At 39.8% G+C, this 19,980-nt stretch overlaps 1 protein-coding gene across 3 annotated transcripts in view; it reads right to left on the bottom strand.

The window, feature by feature from the left end:
- The window catches only part of nrg3b (neuregulin 3b), a 147,291-nt gene extending 127,760 nt beyond the window's left edge, over positions 1-19,531 (bottom strand). For 2 of the 3 annotated variants that reach the window (XM_039664949.2, XM_039664948.2), the window contains exon 1: positions 17,254-19,530. In XM_039664949.2, the coding sequence (XP_039520883.2) occupies positions 17,254-18,106 (853 nt within the window). In that variant the 5' untranslated portion in view covers positions 18,107-19,530. Of the gene's footprint in view, positions 1-17,253 lie in introns of all 3 variants that reach the window. The other variant, XM_089122212.1, reaches the window with a different exon arrangement.
- Between the last annotated feature and the right edge of the window lie 449 nt (positions 19,532-19,980).

Below are 19,980 nucleotides of genomic sequence, written 5' to 3' on the forward strand. Positions count from 1 at the left end.
GAGCGCGAGTGAGAGTGAGGATGTTTCCTGATATCCTCACGGCTGTGGTTCAGCTGCAGGAATACAGCAGTTCTAATCTGAACACGTTTGATGCGATTAAATTGTGTTTCATGACGTTCATTTAGATTTTTGCCCACACTAAAAATTTGTTAAAGCCTAGCATGGATAGGAGCAGCAATAACCCCCTTGGGGTAAACAGAACAGAACCAACATGAATGTTTTGCAGATTATTTCAAAATTTAAAGTACAATATAATTCGAGAATTTATTCAGATTCTTGGGGAATCAGAATGTCAAGTCCTGACTGACGAGTGGAGCTGGGGAAGGAGGAGGGTAATGAGCTCCTGAGAAACGTGATAGCTGATGATAATACTGAAGGAGCTTATACTGTATATGTGTACAGTGATAGGCGTCATATTCCTATAGGGGGAGGTGGATCAGCTAATAGTCGGCTGATGCGAGCTTGACTAACGTGACCTGCCAGAACTAACCAGAACTAAGGATGCACATAGTGCAGCTACTGCCTACCTACACAGCACATAGTATGCACTATCCATTCCAGGCTATGCATCTCCAATGACTAAAGCCAAATGAAAATGGCATGACATCATTTAAACAAATCTAACATTCGCTGTAATTACCCCCAATTTCATAGTCATTACACTCAACTTTGACTTTATGTATTTTCGAAAGTTATGGCTAGGCAGCAGCTATATAGAGGAGAGAAGGAGAAGAAACAGGGAATACCAAAAAAAGCTGAGAGAGAAAATACACAGTGAGGCAGAGTTAAATGAGGAATACCTCATAAAAGGAAAAAAATGTTTATCACAGTGCTCAAGATTGTTATTTTTTGGACCAAAGAGTTAAATGAAGTTGTTAAGCAAGAATTGATTGACTTGAGTGGTATACATTGTGGAATTGTATGTTGTAAAGAGTCACAGTCACCACCGTCAGATTAATGTCACCACCGTCAGTTCTAAAGTCACCACCGTCAGAGGGAGTTTTATTGGTTTTAAATGAATATACTTGAAATATGATTCTTCAGTGCTGTTGAGTTATTAAAGTAATAGTCTCTTTTAATACAAAAATATGTTTGTTAAGTAAAACAACATTAATTTTTCTATTTAGGCTTAAAGTAAATGTTGTATGATGTTATATCTTTTAAAGGAGTACACGCAAAACAGTATAAAAAATGAACAAAAGTGAATATTCAACATTTAACAGCATATATGTGTACCAAGAATGCCAGATAATGATTTAAAAATTCTAAATACATATTAGACCAAACAAATAAAAAATAATTTGCTATTTATTTTGTCTGACGGTGTTGACAAAAACAAAGTGATAACTGGAGAAACGCCTATTTTATGAAAAAAATACAAAATGAGGAGGTTGCACCGGTGCATTGCTGAACAGCCAAGACCTTGCTTTATAATGATATACCTTTAGATTTTGTAATTTAACTAACTTTTTATTTTCAAAATTAAAACCTGTTTTATCCAAATTCCCAAGAATCACTGAAATGTGATCGATATTTTGAACCTCTGATTTACCTTGCCGCATATAGTCCAACAGATAATTGTTATCATGCAGCCTCGACAAAATACAATAATTTTTAAATAAAACATTGAGCCAGAGACGACAGCCAGCTGAGGGTGTGAAAAGCAAGAGAAATAATAGACAAAATGAAAACCATAACATTACACGGAGCACGAAAGAGACACCGACGACAGCCATGTGCATTAAAGTGGGATGAAGAGCAACCGAGAGAGACATGAGGTGACCGAAAGCAGAATGGGTAGCATTCCGTCCCCATCATCAAGTGACGCGTAAGGAAGAATAACAAAGAGAAACAGCAGACACATGGGAACTTAGAGGATACACTTTACTCAGCACAAAGCCCCAGGGTTTTAGGACCAGCAGTAAATGGAGAGTGACATTTTAAACAGTATGCATAATGAATAAGCCAGAGCAAGGAGAAAAACACAACCAAGGCATAGCAGCTGACACCGCAGCCAGTGATCGAATGAGCGTGTGTGGCCAGACTTAAATACACTCTTACCGTTGGCAAGGTGCGCTGTGCACAGTGTTCCGAGATGAAATTCACTGTATTAGAAAGAATATATCACTTTGATCTGGGCACTAGAGAAATGTGGACTCTGGCATTCCTTTATGTCTAAGGCTGATCGCTGGTCAAATCGGAGCATCAAGCACAACAGGAGCTGAAGTGCTCTCATTACACATGAGTGGGAGAGTGTGTTTTATGATCCGGGCCTTTTGATTCTCTCAGTCTATGAGAGGACCCGGTGTCAATCAGAAGAGCCCGAATGGTTCCTCCCGGCCAGCGGGGGGCGATAGCGGGCAGCATAGCATCACAATGTCACGACATCCCCAACATGCATCATTCGGCCGTCATCCACGGCTAAGCAGAGGCAGACGCTGTCCTAATCCTCTTAAACTAGATTTACAAACTGCAGGAATGGTGCAAACATATCATATAGCACGAATTCAACACATGCCGATTGTGTAGCCAAGATTTAAGCCTCCGCTGTTTTTGTGAAATGAGGAAACAGTCAAAAATAACTTCGAAACAAAAGCAGATGAATATTTCCTCACACATTCGCTGACAGACAAAGAACAAACAGTCAGGGAGCCACATCTTATCATGAATTTGTGAAAACGCATAAATCAAACACAAGGTGTAGGGTGGAGTGATCAAATAACGTGGTATGAAAATGTGACAAACAAGAGTGTGAGACCTGGGATGGGGCATCCCTCCCTCCGCTCGAGTCAAAGTCACCCCGCAGGACTGATGGAAAAAGAGCGAGGCGGTATGAGGCTTTAATACATTTGATATGAAATATTCAAGCCCGTTGCATTAATCTGCCTTTCCTTCAGGCCCTTAGAGCAATGTTTGTCCTGTGCAATCCTGACAGAGGACAAAAATGGAGAATCTCACCTGCCTCTACCAAGCGGGTTTATAATACCTCTGGAGAAAGCTTCAATATAGGTAGAATTTCAAGAAAATCTCAATGACAGTTTGTCAGCTGTGTCAGGACTCCTGTAAGGTTATGAGATTTTGGAAATTAAAATCTTTACTCATGGGTAGCACATTTTTAAGCATTAAAGCAATAGAATGCTGTGTCACTCTAGAGCCTCTAGAAAATGACACTGTGATACAAATGCATATTGTTTACTGTAGCTCAAACAGTAGGCATTTTACTGTGAGAAGGTGGTTATAGATATGATAAAGACATGCTGAATGGCTGATATGGTGTTATGGCTGACAAAAGATACATGGGCAAAATAAAACTAAAAATATATGTTAATTTTGAAATTTAATTAATTTAATTAAGATTACAAAATGTTTTGATTTTTTATTTCACTTTGTTTATATTTCATTTCATTTAAGAGCATGTTAAAGGTTCTGTAAATGTCAAAATAATTACATGAACAATTAAATACTCTCATATCATATTTGTAATTTAACATGCTCTTAAAATGAAATAAAAAGAACACTAATAATTGTATTTATTTAATCATTTTGATTTTAAGAGCATGTCAATGGTAATGTAAATGTTAAAAAAAAGGAAATATGAACGATTAAATAAACAATATCAGCTGATATGTAACCAAAATAAATAAATAGGTACACAAAATAGGTAAGTTCGTAAGTTTCAGCAAGGGCTAGCAAGCTAACCCAATCAAATTGTGACCACAAGCCTTATTGTGACCACAAGCAGATTGACTGTAATAATTCTTTAATTAATAAACAGAGAGCCTGCTTTTTTTTCCCTGCATGTGTGTGTCAAGTTTATCTCTGCATCTGTAATGAGAGATGACAATGAGAGCCCAAAGCCACGGTCCAAAGTACAGCTCATTGATGTAAGCCTGGAGGAGTCGAGCACAAGCTTATCTAGTACACCAGATCCACAGCTGGCCACATCTGGCCAAACGGCCATCACCCACCCACCCACCCACCCACTCACACACAATAATTCGAATCACATAATCTAGAAAACCCACCCAAACACACACACAATATTTATTGAACAGTGTGCAATCTGTCTCAGCAACTGTCCTAGCAACCACAAAGCTGTTGTGGACTACAAAACCCAAGAGCTTTTGATGGGCTAGCCCTGGGTTTGACCTGAAGCAAGGTTGAGCTTGCCTGAACCACAGAGTTACCTTCCCACATCATGAATATATTTAGCACCACATGCTCCCTGCGCTGCACCCAAACATCGTCCCCTTGGAATTATAAGGTTCTATCTGCGTTCTGAACAGTTTTGAGATATTGAGCTTCAAAGTTTTTACATTCCATATAGGAAAATGTGTATGGGGAACAAGTTTCTTTCAAACATAAAAATAACAGGGACCCTAAATGTACAAAACACATCACATAATGTAAATAAATTGTCACAGAATACGAATATGTGAATAACTCAATTTTGACAAAAATGTCAGATAGAACCTTATAATTCCAAGGGGACGACATGTTAAATGCACTCCTCTCGCAAACATACTACCCCCCCCCCCCCACCACCACCACTACAACCACCACCTCTCCCTCTCCATCACTCCCGAACAGTCATACAAAACAATGTATTGACCATCTAACCAATCTTCAAGCAATCTACCACAACAAGTGTCTCTGACTGGCCTTTGACATTGAGCACTGAGAGGCAGGCATCAGAGCCCTTACCTCTCCACTGCTCTATTATAAACACACTGCCTTGAGGCTGTTTCGCTGCTCTAAGAACAAACTAAGATCCCTAGCAGAACAAACAAACAAAAAAAAGCATCCTTCACCACATCGTTGTCACACAGATTGTTCTCAGCAGACCCCATGCTGAAAACATGAACTCTCACATACATCTATAGCTGTCCCTGTACAACTTGAAAAGATGTGTAGTGCTCTCGAACAGAAAATCTGCAAGACATTAGCTTTGTATAGCAATATTAAATAGCCAAATAACCATCTTGCTTATATATATATATATATATATATATATATATATACATATATATATATATATATATATATATATATAGATAGATATTCGTTTTCATTATCATACTATACATTCATCTATGTTGACATTGCTGATTGTGAAAGATACACGAATAGTTAGTAAAATGCCTTATGCTAGATATGGAGCAACATCAAGCTAATAAAAGCTTGTGTTCGAGCACGCGCAAGAGCACAAACACTCTTATAAAAATTGTTTGCAAACTGAAACATCACCGATAGAGGCCGCTAAAAAATACATATAGCACCTTTAACTAAGATTTGTGCCTCAATAAACTCCTAATTACTGCATAATAGTTAGTAAGGTAGCAGTTACGTTTAGGTATTGGGTAGGATTAAGGGATATAGAAAATGCTGGGTTGTTTCAATCCAAATTTGGGTCAAATATGGACAAACCCAACTGTTGGGTTACATTTTTTATTGACATTTTGAACCCAATGGTTGGGTTTGTCCATATTTGACCCAAATTTGGGTCATTGAGAATTAAGTATTGTGTATCATATTTGAGCTTTACATCAGAATGATACTAAAAGTGAAACTGAGGACTGGGGTAAAGTCTACTAAAAAATTAGTTTTGCTATCACAGCAATCAATTATATTTTAAAATATGCAAAAAAAAAAAAGAAAACCATTGAATTGTAACAATATTTCACAAAAATACACTTTTTACTGTATACAGCTTTGGTGAGCCTAAATAATTCTTTCAAAAACAGAAAAAAAATAATAACAAAATCCAAATGGTAGTTAAATACATAAAACACATTAATTGCCACAACTAGCATAACACAGGACACATTTCAGCAGCTTACTGCCATGCTGAAATCATCATCATCAAACACACACACACATCTACAGTTGACACGGTGTACCTTGAAGGGATGTGCACTGCTTTTGAACAGGACTTTCTTTTTTCTTTTTCTTTTTTTTTAAGAGAGGCTCTAGTCAGAAAATGAAATCCATTTACTGTGACTCTCAAATATTCAAGCTATATCTTTTCTTAATCTTTATTATTCCTCTGAAGCTCACTGGCCTGGCTGGATGGACGAATTGATGGCAAACGGCATCCACACTGTGATGTTTGCCATCACTAAGGAGGGAGGGGAGCCACTCACAAAGGATACATTAACAGTCCTTCCGTCCAGATGGCTGAATGAGTTCCAGAGGGGAGAGCCAGGAGACACACACACACACACGCACACAGACAGATAAGATGTGGGAAAGGCCACTAGCCTTAATTTTACTTGAGACAGCATGCTCAAGCACATCTTATCATATTCCTGCAGAGCAGTATGGCACGCTGGGATCAAAGTGCTACACATATTTAATGTTGAAGGGCCTGTATGCACAGCACGCCTACAGAGCTAAGACCCGGACAGCGAGAGCTGGAAAGCGGGCCGCAAAATATTTGCAGAGATGTGCATGTTTGACAAGGTGAAAAGGGGAGTCTTTGAACTCTACAACCGAAGTGCTACACGAACTCCGGGTATGTGCGTAAGCATTAGGGGTTGCACAGATTCATTTAGATCTGCCAGAGTCGACTTGTTGGGTCTGTTTCTATGGATCGCGAGTTCAGCTGTGCTTGTGCAATAGTTGCTGACAACAATAGCAGCAATCTTCTTCAATCCACACACTGCATCTATTGAAGCAGGCTTTCCAATTGAATTTTCAATTAAAATGCATCAATGGAGCTAATATTATTGATGTGATATGTACTACCATTAAATTATTCACATTCACTTTTTTTTTTACCCAATTTTAGCAACATATTGCTTAGCTGTGGATGTGCATGCTTTGGATCTGATATTTATAAATGCAGTACATAATATAATTTTGAATACAAATGTACATACAGTATATGTATATAATGTATATGTATGTATTCAAACGAATAGAAAAGTGAATAGAATGATAAATAAAACTACAGAACAATAGATAGAATGGCAGAATGATGCATCATCCATCCATCCATCCATCCATCCATCCATCCATCCATCCATCCATCCATCCATCCATCCATCTGTGTAGCTGTGTTCGACCTCACACCCTTTTTGCTTATCTCTCGTTTGATCAAAAAAATTCACACATACATTTCACACTTGAAATACACTGGGCTATTTGGAGTACACAAAGTTTCCCTGCTGCTTGGTCCTTTGTTAACTAAAGAACAATTTGTTCCTACGAAGCTTACTCCAACCTATACATTTCGAACAGAACACTTTGTTCCCACGAAGCTTACTCTAACTTATGCATTTCTAACAGCTTGGTTATATCTTAATAATGTCCTTTAGGTTATATGAACATCTTCCTTTAAATGCTTATGAGTACATACATTTTCAACGTTAATAAAAGTTGCACACATCTAAAAATTAAAAGAACACATATAAAAGAAAATAAACACATCCAAATGTAAATGTAAAATTCCCATCACGATAGATAGATAGATAGATAGATAGATAGATAGATAGATAGATAGATAGATAGATAGATAGATAGATAGATAGATAGATAGATAGATAGATAGATAGATAGATAGATAGATAGATAGATAGATAGATAGATAGATAGATAGATAGATAGATAGATAGATAGATAGAAAATGACATGACTGTTTGCGCAGTCGACAATGCAAGCAGCATGAATCTGGCATCAGAGGTGACGCACGTTTTGTTTCTCACTCGCATCATCTCAACTGTGTGGACATTCTCTTCCCTCGCTACACGCTTTTCGTAAACACAGTGTTGGACTTGCCAAAAAACAGCTAAGACCGCTGATACTGCAAGGCGTATGGTGAGTCAATATCAGAAGGTAAACACTGACCCGTGAATACTCCACTAGCTGGCTCCTTTTCTGGAAAATTATTAGTCGTTTACCCTTCAGATACACCAGTGGCCTGCTTAGACTAGTCCTAAAATTGAGTCACCTAAATTTTATCTTTAAGATTGGTCCTAACTTTTTAAAGTCAATTTCATACAGTAGATCTAATTTACTAGTTGGTCAAACTTGTTCTTAAAGGACAACTCCGGCGCAAAATGAACCTTTTGTCTAATTACACATTGTTCCCTAATCAACCGTTATCTGAGATTTGTTTTCATGATTGCCGAATGTAAATAGTTTTATCTATAAAAACAGTTTAGCCTATAACTAGTATATGGGGCATAGAGTAATGACAAATAAAAATCGCTTGTTATTACCATTAACAAGGCTCAAAATAGCCCCACTATAACACAACAGCATAATAAGGGTCTCTTCATTCAAACCGAAGCATTGAGAACTTTGTCAGTGTCCATACAGTTTAATAAGAAGATATTTTATACACACAGTCAACTTCGCGAATACAGGAAGAATCCATCTTTGAAAAATAGTCTCTACCAGTCGATCTACGAACGCCGATCCATGTGCGCTGGTGAGATGTGAATAAGGTGATAAGGTGAGCGCGAACAGTAGGCTACGTGTACATATTGAAGAGAAGAAAACGGTTCGTGTTTGTGTTTCTTCCGAAAACAACGGACCATATGAGACTCTGCACAGTTCAGCGCACTTGGATCGGCGTTCGTAGATCGACTGGTAGAGACAATTTTTCCAAGATGGCTTCTTCCTGTATTCGCGAAGTTGACTGTGTGTATAAAATATCTTCTTATTAAACTGTATGGACACTGACAAAGTTCTCAATGCTTCGGTTTGAATTTAGGGACCCTTATTATGCTGTCGTGTTATAGTGGGGCTATTTTGAGCCTTGTTAGTGGTAATAACAAGCAATTTTTATTTGTCATTACTCTATGCCCTATATACTAGCATTATACTAGCGTTATAGGCTAAACTGTCTTTAGAGATAAAACTATTTACATTCGGCAATCATGAAAACAAATCTCAGATAACGGTTGACTAGGTAACAATGTGTAATTAGACCAAAGGTTCATTTTGTGCCAGAGTTGTCCTTTAAGACAGAGTTTTAACATAGAGGTAAGTTTATACAACGGGCCCCCCTATAATAGAGATTTGGATGAATTACACATGGGCACTAACTAAAACACACGCAAGGCACTTGCAATAACCTGAAGGCAGAAAAAATAAATCTGCCGTCTAAAATTCTTTAGTATGACATCTGTGCCCAACACCACAAGCGAAGGCGAATGCAGTACACTATACTGCCCGGCAAAGATTAGCAAGTGTGCCGAATTAACGACAGCTACCAGAAGAACAGCACAACCATAACACTCCTTTTCTATAAACATTTCACTAGACTTTTTTCAAAGACGAAGAGTCTGGGGAAAATGCAGGCCAAATGGGGAACAAGCTGAGAACAAAAAAAGACTGCACTAAAAAAAGCACAATAACAATACAGTAGAGAATAAATCTGGGAATATTTGGCATACCTGGAAGAACAAATCGTACCCGACACCTGAATTTGTACCTGAACAACAAATATTCAGGTAAAAGGAACAAACAACATGTCATGCTCAGCAAATGACTGCAAGTAAGGCATCACTCCAAAAAATCACTGGCGTCAAAGTAAATCATCTTCCCACATTTTTTTCCAGCAGGCTATTTTTATGTGCTTTGTTGCATGTTGAACAGATCAAACGCATTCCCTGCGCAGGAGTTCCTTTATGTCTGCCTGTGACAGGTGCTTTAAGAGATGCTTGGTATTGTTGGTGTGTAACTCAACTATCAATGATTTAATATTTCACTTCAAATGGAAACCGAGAGATGTTGTGGAGAGAAGAGCCACAGCATAGCATTTTATGATTCACTGTTGCTTGACAGGTTGAGAAGCTCTTCGTGCAGCTCGATTCAATGAGTCCCTGAGATTCCATCGCATTTCTCCCTCTCATTATTCAGGAGATGTGCAAAGTTTGTTTTGGGCGGAACACAGCACGCCAGGGTCACGGATCGTTACTGGGAAACATAAGGGAATGAGGAAGGGAGATAAACATGGAAGATGGGATGGGAGATTAGAGGAGAGCCAGAGTTTGGGGTGAGCACAACACTGAGATTGGAGTCATTTACATTATCCCTTCGAAGCTTTTACCATGCCAGGATTACACCAATGAGACCAACACTGCTCTGGATGGCTCTGCTCACTCCAGTATATCCACACACACATACTGTATATCCACAGAACACAGATGCCTCCCTCATTCCATTTTTTTTAAACATAAACATACTCACAGCTCTTTTTTTTCCCAAACAATGTCTATCATGTAGCAGTAATAACCATTTTCTAATTATTATGTTTACAGTCTCAATTTCTGATGCATTCAGAATCCATTTCATTTTCATCTGCTTAGAAAATAAACTGTTTTTAGCACTCATGGTCTGTAGGTTGCTTTTAAAATTGTTCTTCAAGCTCAAATTCAAATGAGGCCTATTCATAAATTAACGCTCAGTATGGCAGACTTCATAATTTAGAAAGCAATATTCAAGGCTGTCACATTTACACTATTGATGTAGGATCCATTACAATTAATACAATGCATTTCACATCACAACACAAAATTATTATTTTATAAGAAATGTGTCTTTTTCAAACAAATCAGTATCTGACAAGTAAAGTTACCCACTTCTCCAGATGCTTATAAAAGATGGCTATAAAAGACAACAAATGTGATACTTTTTGCTTTAACAGACAAATAGGGAAATGTATTTCACTACCGTGTCAGCAGAAAATTTACTAATTTTCGCAACATTCTGAACCTGTCAAAATGAACAAATAAATCTTTCCTGAAATCGTTTGATTTACTATGTCCATTTGAGAACTTTAATTTATATTATTCAGCTGAAATAGAGCAAAGCTAAATCAGATCAAATGTGAAAGTGAAAATACAATAACTAAATTAAAGAACGCAAGACCAAAAAAAAATAAAATAATAAAGTAAAAAAAATACATTTAGAATTCAAGTAGATTTAACAATAAATGAATATTAAAATGATTTTTATTTGTCATCATCAAAACGTAAACTCTACTATACTGTATGTATTGAAATGATTCATAGAACAATTGATAGAAAGACAGAACAATAGTATTATTTAACGTTTTAATAATATGAAATAATAATTTCATAATTTTTTCAATCAATTCCTCCATTCCAGGTGGATGAGGAAGATAGGCCTGTAAAACAGCACCTGCTCTCCCCAGGTGTTGCCAACTCTAGCTAGGGAGAACTATCAAAATGGAGTCTCCATCAACAAATACATAGAGTGCCATTATTCTCCAAGTACTTTAGCCTCTTATACTGTAAGCATTCCAATGTACCAGCTGCAGACAAGCCCAAATGTCACTTCCATCTATGCTTTTCTATCCATTCAGAGGTGAGCTGATAACTTGCGTAATTCAATACCGAGGATATGCAATAACTGAACTGTAATCCCCTTTACTCTGCCACAGCAGTATGCAATAATGTCATGTCATACCTTGTTATACAACAAGATGTGAGTTTCAGCCTATGAACAAATCGGTGGGTGGTGGGAAAGGCAATATGAGACCAACGAATAAGAGGTGTTTTTCTTAAACAAAGCTATATTGTGGCTTCAATACTTGGTATAAAGCACTAAAAGCACTATTCTTATATAGAATGTTTTTTTTTTTTTTACTGGGGCAAGAGCCTTGAGAATTATTTTAGAAGTGGCGGTGACAGATTTGCAAGTGAATCACTATTGGTCTAACAGGTTTTCAAAAAGTCTTGCAAAAGATTCGATTTGATTCATTTGGACAGTTCACGGAGGCATTGGATAATTCATGCCTCAACATCGCAGTACAAGCAGGTTGTCGTACCGCGTATTTGTCCATAAAACGCTCTATCATATCAGTTTGGTGTTGAAAGACTATGTTGCGGTGAAAAAAACCAGTACATGACCCGGCAATCCCCAGCACTTAAAAGATGCCATTAATTATTTACACGTCCAACCACATGCGTTCTACATGTTTCTCTTTCTGTGCATTAATATTTCAGCCTACTCCAGGACGAACCCTTGGCTTCCTAGCGGACATTTTGTCCATATAAATCACACAGTGACATTATAGAAGCCTAAGATGGCCTTCGCTGCCACTTACCACAAGTACACATAGGGGCGCATTAATCTCGTCCTCTCTCCAGACAGAGGAGAGAGCCCGGCTCTCACGGCGCACTAAAATGTCACTAACAAACGAGGCCGCTCCGGAGAGGACTGTCTGTAAGTGCACAGTTACACAAAGACCATGAGGACAACTTGGAAGTCCGGTGAAAATGTCACGTCACTTCTTGAAGATAAAAGTCAGCTAATCTGCAAGATAACAGCGACTGAGTATGGCACTTCATTTTAGAACGGCCTGGGAAACATCAGGTGGAGTGAGACGCTGAGTCTCTGAGCCTCTAAGTTTGTGATTGGTGGTCGGACATCACGTGGCTGTCCTGTTGCTGGTGTCTGGGGAGAGCAGTGTGGTAGCAGCAGCTGGAACTACGCTCCTCTTAGCCAGGGCAAAAGCCTCGCTGACCTCCCATGAGGCGGTGCTAAATGGATTTCTGTCTTTAATCCCAGTGTAGGATTTTATGGTACACCTTCCCCACAGGAGCCGCAGGGGTTGCGGTGTACGGCGTGCCATGTGTTAGCACGTCAAAAATATGAATCACCGCGTCAGAGATTTTTCTCAAGACCTCTATTTTAGCAGCAAGGATGTGATCTACTGGCTATGTTTTTCCCCAGGCTTTAGCCTGACATGTTCTCAGCGTCTCTCTCTGACGCCGCTGCATTTTCATACCTGACAAAATCCGCTCAACCACGCCGGCTTCTGACTGTGCCGTGGAAGGTGTGCGTGGAATCACAATGATGTGTCAGTGAAGAAGCATCCCCGCCCCCCAAAGGCAGATAGCCAGCTGCATTTAGAGTGCCAGCCGCCCACTGCCTCCTTACACAGGAAGTAATGAGGCTTGGCCCCTGAGCCAAATCAGCCCCAAACATAGATAGGGCACAGAGACAAACATAACGCATACGGGAAGCTCGGGCATAAAAAACAAGGAGGGAGAGGGAAAAGGAAATAAGGAAGAAAAGGAGGGGGAGGGTATAAAAGATAATATTAGAGTTGGAAATGTAAAGGCGGAGAACTACGTGCCTCAGTGTGAAAGAAATGGAGTCGGAAGGCAGGGAAGAAGACGAGCGGCTCAGGTTTCAGTGCTGTAGCTAATGGACGGCTGCATGCCGTCCTTCAGAACAATGGGGTAATGATACAGATATGAATGAGAGATGCACTCTCATTGAGACGATGTTAGTGTATCGCTTATTCAATTGAGCTCCTATGGAATATACAACATACTCTCTCTCCCGGTGCATTATCATACAAGTCCCACCAAAACATGAGATCATTTTGCAGTTGTAAAGATGAATGCGTTCGCACATGGCCGCTACCAGTGCATTTCATCATGTTCCTTCTCAGACGATCATCAGAGAGAAAGTCCAAGCGTAAGCAAGGGCGGAACAGGCTTGTATTATATATACAGTGATGCATTACACATTCAAAATCCAACTTACAGTCCACTACTCTTTTTCTAGTTGCCAATTCTATTCATAAAACAGCTTGGCCCAACAATAACACCTCCCTTACTTGATGCAGATGTATTCCAAGACTCAAATCTGTTCTCCAACCATGTCATATTTCACAATATAAAGAAATTGCACATGCTTTCAGAACAAGATACACAATGCAATATGTCATATAGACCCAGGCTTTCTGCCCACTATTGTTTTTAATGATTTAGCCCAGTCAATCAAAAGCTTTTCACCTCACCATATAGACCTTATGTAGCCCCGCCCCTTTTCAGCGTTGCGCTCGTTGTCTTTTGACTTCCGGTCTGTATTTCCACAGCGATCTTGCATAGGTATGATTGAACTGCTCGTAAAAAAAATTCCCGTTCGATATTTGTTAAGACATCTGCTTTACAATGCTTATGATAAACATTACAATGCTCATGATAACTTTTGTTAACTCTACAATAAGTAAATCCACTTCACCAGCTAATTACTCCTCGACAGCGATGCCATAGAAATATACAGAACCGGAAGTTCAAAGTCAATATTCTAAAGATGACGGCGCCCATTCTCTGGAGCATAAGGTCTATTAATTCTTTGTAATGTTTAGTCTTCATAACATAACAAACATTGTTTTTGTTCTTGGATTGATGCAATTCACACGAGTCATCCTTTAGGGTGGAAAATATATAAATTCATATAAATAAGGAAAAATTGCATCCCTGAGTAATGGAAGCTGATAATTCATCTGTCATCACAGGAATAAATTACAGTCAAGTTTATTCATATTTTTTTTATTATTTTTTTTAACAAATAAATGCAGCCTTGGTGAGCATAAGATAATTTTTCCTATCCTCAAACTAATATACATGTAGTTGAAATTTTTATATTTGCATTTTTGGGTCAGGACCCACCATTTGAGGAACTTTAGGTATACCCAAAACCATAAAAACTTTCTCACAGACAATGTAAATATATTAATATAAGAAAAAAGACAGCCATGTGGTCTGTGAACCATGGCCGAAAGCAAGGTTTCTTGTCCTTCTCTGGCCCCAGACTAGTCAGGGCCCTCTTTTGCCCCTCACCCCTTCCTTGTCTGAATTCGCCCCAGGGTACTTTCAGCTCAACAGAAAATTCACTGCACTGTGAAAGAGAGAATGTCTGGTATTAAATTATACATATGCTTCTCTTTATACAAGCAGTTTGACATGTTCTCACTGTTGAAAAGTGTGTCGGATTTAGTTCCTGTATAAATAACTATTGAAAAAATATTTATATACATATACATATATATGGAAGTTTAACATCTGAATAGATGAATAGAGGAATGTGAATTTTAACCGGTATCTAAAAGGCTGTTGTCATAACCGCCTGTTTTTTTGTTTGTTTGTTTTTTTGTCATGACTGGTAAAATTATTTTTCCAATGTGGCTGGCAAAAAATATATATATATATTAGGCCCTGTACATATACAGTGCATATGAAAATGTCAGCCAGGGGCATAAAGATGCAGATCTTGATTTGTTTTCCTTATAAAAAATACATAAACAAGGGTCACTGCTTAGATTTGAATATGCTATAAAACGCTCCACGATCTCCAAGATATGATTATGGAGGAAGAAGCGGGAGGAGTAATGTGAAATGTCATTTAAGTTACCTCTGTAATTGTCTATTCATTGTAAGGAGCTATTTAAGGTCCCAAGACTGGATGATATTCAAACTCCAAGCTGGCTAATTGGTGCTGACATAAAAAAAAATTGATGGGATGTTTTTAACACCTTGCTTTATAAATAAACAACATCACAGATTTGATTACGGAAGTACATCAAATTAGCATGCAGATTAATGCTAAATTCCCCATTCCCTAATAAAACAGAATATTTTTCAGTAATTTAACACAAGCCTGTATTTTATGTGGATAGCACATTCTTTTAGTATTCATGAATGAATTGAGCAGTGTTTGAGAGTAAGTTAAACTCATATCGGCTTCTTTTAAATTAGTGTTCACTCTAAACAATGCTGGGTGGTTTGAACCAATGGACAAACCCAAATGTTGGGTTAAAAATGTAATTTCAAATTTTAACTCAACTTCAACTTTCCCTTTCAACTGTACATTTTCTAATTGCATTTTTAACCCAACATTTAGGTTTGTCCATTTTACCCAAATTTGGGTTGAAACAACCCAGCAAGCTTTTCCAATAACTAGCTATTTTTACAAATGAGTATACTGTGTAGTGTGACTAAACAAAACAATCAAACATGCTCCCGCCTAATATGCATCTCTCATATGTAGCGTTGAACAGTCAGGTTCATTTTAGTAAACTAATTTGTTCAGTGTTCATATGAATGAACAGACCGAAGAAAAGAAAAACTCAACAGTTTGAATCCCTACACTGCATTTTAGATTTCCATTAATTGCAGAATATTTAATAAAATTCTGCTGTTCATTACATTGTTTCTGCCTCAATTTTATAAATTATGTAAGCTGTAAATATGAATTTGTATATAATAAATTTATTCAGCAATGAAGCATTAAATTGATCAAAAGAATAATGATTATAATGATTATAATGATTTCTATGTGACATTGAAGACTGGTTTGCCATACATTTAAAATATATATAAAAAACGATTTTTTTTTAAATTGCAATAATATTTCTCACTATTATAGTTTTACTGTACTATTAGTATAATAGTAAGCCTAATTGACATTATTCATCATAAAAAAAAAATTAAAAAAAATGATACGGCCAAATACGGCTGATTCAAATATGAAATAAGTAGCCTGATAAGTAGCCTCAATGTTGCAAACTGCTAGAGATTGAATGAATAAGCATTAGCTTGTAGCCTAACAGCTATAATTTCAAAACAGCAATTACTGAAAGTATTATCATACAGATGCAAGGACATACATGGAGTCATACAGACACAGATTACAATGTAAATGCTATTTCCCATGTGCAGCAGTCTCATATCTCCTTTCTACAGTTCTCTCTAGTGTGTGTGTGTGTGTGTGTGTGTGTGTGTGTGTGTGTGTGTGCACTCTCAATGCGTGAGTGTCTTAGTGTGCATCCAGTGCCTTCAGTCTACCTACCAAACCTACTGCAGCAGTCATATCTTTACTTATCTAAATGGAATCTCCACCCTAAGACCTGATCTCCACTGACAGGACGAGAGCAGCCAGCACCCTCTCCAGCACTACACTTCCTCTTTGACTTCTATCTGTCTCTCTTCCTCTGACCTTTAGCATCTGCTTTAGATCAAGCAAATCTCTCTCTAACAACAGACCTGCTTTAAATAGGTGAACATGCTTTTGCTATTGGTAAAACAAAATGTACTGTCCAACAGAGTTATTATTCTTGATATGAAACAAACAGAGCAAGTGGGCAGCCCTTAGTCCACCTGATATAGAGAAGATAAAGACAGATGAAAAACAGGGCTCTCTCATTAACATGCAGAGCTAATGAACTCAGCAGCAAGCAGAGACACTATTAGACTGCTTGACTGGCTCTTTTGTAATGCCGAGAAGAGAGCTGGAATATATTGATGCACATGAAGTTGAGAAGGGATTTTATTAGAGGAAAGCAGAATAATGAGACCTGAAAAAAAGGTGGTTCATAAAATCACGTCATCACAGACGGTGGCGCAAGCTCACGCACACTAGCATAACTACACATGCATGCATGCATGCACACGGTCGAAATGTTTAGAAGATTGCACTTACGCGTCCTAAAGCGATGGTGTGGGCGAGTAGGCTTGGTTGAAGGGCCCTTGGAGGAGCGTCCATGGTTCCAGCGTTGACCGGGCTTGGAGGGGGACGCAAGGGTGGAGGTTGGTTGGCCCGCTTGGGTGGCGGTTGTGCTCGTCGTGATCGTAGTGGTTGTCGTGCTCGAGGTGGCCGTACTCGGTGGCCCGGCCCGTGAAGGCGGCGATGCGTTTTTGCCCCCACCCTCCACGTTGGGTTTTCGGATCGTGGTGCTGCGCGGGGTGACATCCTTTGCTCCCGGTTGGACAGGATTGGTGGCCCAGGTGGCGGTGGTGGTGTTGGTCACTCGCGTTCCTACTCGGTTATGCAGGTGTGGAGCTCTGTTTCCTGACCCTCCCCCTAACGCCCCACCTCCACTGCTGCTACTGCTACTGGCCGTGTGGTTCGAGGACTGCCCAATTCGAGTCCTTTGAACTGTACCTGTACCCTCAGCTGCTCGGGTCGCTGAACCCGGAGCCACTGAGGGTGTAGTGGAAGTGGTAGACGTGGAGCCATCAGAGCCCTTCGGCAGGGCACTGGGCTTAGATAGGAAAATGGGGTCCTGTCCGATACGATTTGCGTCCACCAGGTCAGTCGGGACATAATCCTGCACTGAGCCAACCACAATCCATTTTAGAAGCATCAGGCTAAGGCCCAGGCCCACAAAGCCCATCAGCAGGGGCACAACACAAAGCCAGGTCTGCTGGCGGGGCCACACGGCACAGGGGCCACAGCGGAGGGGCCCTGGGGCCCGGGGAGAGGCTTGTTCACCCCCAGGCTCTTCCAGGGTCATGGTCTCCATGGTGGCCCCTAGTGCTGTTCTCTCACTCATGCTTCTGGGGTTCAGGGCCCAGCCAGGAAGTAGTGCAAGCAGTGGAGGGGGCTAGGGAGGGAGCCGAAACTGGGCATCTCATTAATATTCATTTAACACTCTTCCACAGCTACAGATACATGCAATACCGACTACTCAGATGGATGGAACAGCAAACATCAGCCTATATACATATACACGAACAGAAAAATATATGAATTCTACACAATACAGTGAACAAACCTTAAAACCAAAAGACACCAATAGTCACGTACACACGCACACATACACACACTCAATAAGGAACCGAACGGGACTGGGTTTGGGAGAAGAGTGGGTTTTGGGAACAAGCCTCTGTTTAGTTCAGCTTCCCGTAGAACCGAAGGTAATTCCCAAGATGCTCCATATGTAGCGTCGAAAAAATAGAACAAAATTAAGTTTTGGGGATCCGTCAGTGTTCTGTCCGTAGTCAAATTTTCCTTGTAAATCCGTGAGGGCAGCTCCCTGCTGCAGATCTTTTCTCACAGCTGCATTAACGCATCGGTCGTCGCGCCTGGCGCAGCCCTGCCTCTGTATGTGTGTGTGAGTGTCTGTGTGTGTAGAGAAGCTCAGGTAGCGGCAGAAGCACGGCTCCACTCAAGGGACAGCTCTGCGTCGCTCTCTCTCCCCAGACACGGCACTTCGTCTCTGGCTACGCAGCTTGTGTCTTCTCTCTAGTCTCTACAGCGGTGCATCAGTGGACAGCCGGTAATCCACCCCAGAGGAGAGAACAGCGCAGCGCGGGAGAATTAAGTACTGTGACCAGGCAGTGACGGCTGCTAGGGTTAAATCCATCAGATCCTTTTCCCAATCCCTGCCCTTAGATCTCCTGTTCTGTCAGTGCACATCCGAGCCTCTGCCCTGCATCCGTCATTGCACCAGAATTCAAAGACAGTCCTGTCTCTGAGCTTGCTACATTCCCACAGTGAAAGACTCAGACCTTGGCAGATACACAGCAAGCAGAGTGTGAGAGAAGCAAGCAGAGGGAGAGAGAGAGAGAGAGAGCGGAAACAAGAGAGAGAGAGAGAAAGCGATAGAATGTGCAGCAGAGAGAAAGCAGAAAAGGTGGGGGAGTGAGTGGGTGAGCATGAGACTGTGAGAGAGTGAGATAGAGAAGGGAGGGGGGAAAGGAGAGATCCCTGCTCTGAAAACTGATGCGGCTGCTTTTCTTAGAGGCTGCAGTGTGTGTGTCTGTATGTGTGTTTTCTGGTGTGTGTGTGTGTGTGTCTCTGAGGGGGGTAAATGATGCTAGTTATAAATTTCTTGAGCAGCCACACTTTTCCCTTCCAGGCCCTTCTTTCTTTGTTGACTGCATGTGTCCAGATTGACAAATATGAACTGCTCAATGACTATACTTGAGCTTGTTTGTGACCAAACATGGAAGAGCAAGGAGGTCAAATTTAGGAAGGAAGGAAGGAAGGAAAAGAGAAAGAAAGAAAGAAAGAAAGAAAGAAAGAAAGAAAGAAAGAAAGAAAGAAAGAAAGAAAGAAAGAAAGAAAGAAAGAAAGAAAGAAAGAAAGAAAGAAAGAAAGAAAGAAAGAAAGAAAGAAAGAAAGACTTGCTATGCTATTAAATCCTGCAGTAGTTGAAGACAAAGAGCAGCATGTAAAGTTCAAATCCCCCACAGACGCCCGTCTTACAGACACACCCCTGAGTGCCTGAGGGACTGCATAAGAAGAGGCTTCTGGAAGACAGGTAGGGACATGGGAGTATGAAGACTTGATTTTAAAGTTTCAAACCAGGACACTCAGGGAGTAAAGACTGATATTTTAGTGGGAGGAGGCTACCAAGCCTGAAACAATGATAGGAATAACATTATTCCACATCCAGTCACTTTCAATCTATTTCCACTCTAC

Source organism: Pimephales promelas, chromosome 17 (assembly GCF_988280905.1).
Source record: "Pimephales promelas chromosome 17, fPimPro1.hap1.1, whole genome shotgun sequence".
Classification (NCBI taxonomy): domain Eukaryota; kingdom Metazoa; phylum Chordata; class Actinopteri; order Cypriniformes; family Leuciscidae; genus Pimephales; species Pimephales promelas.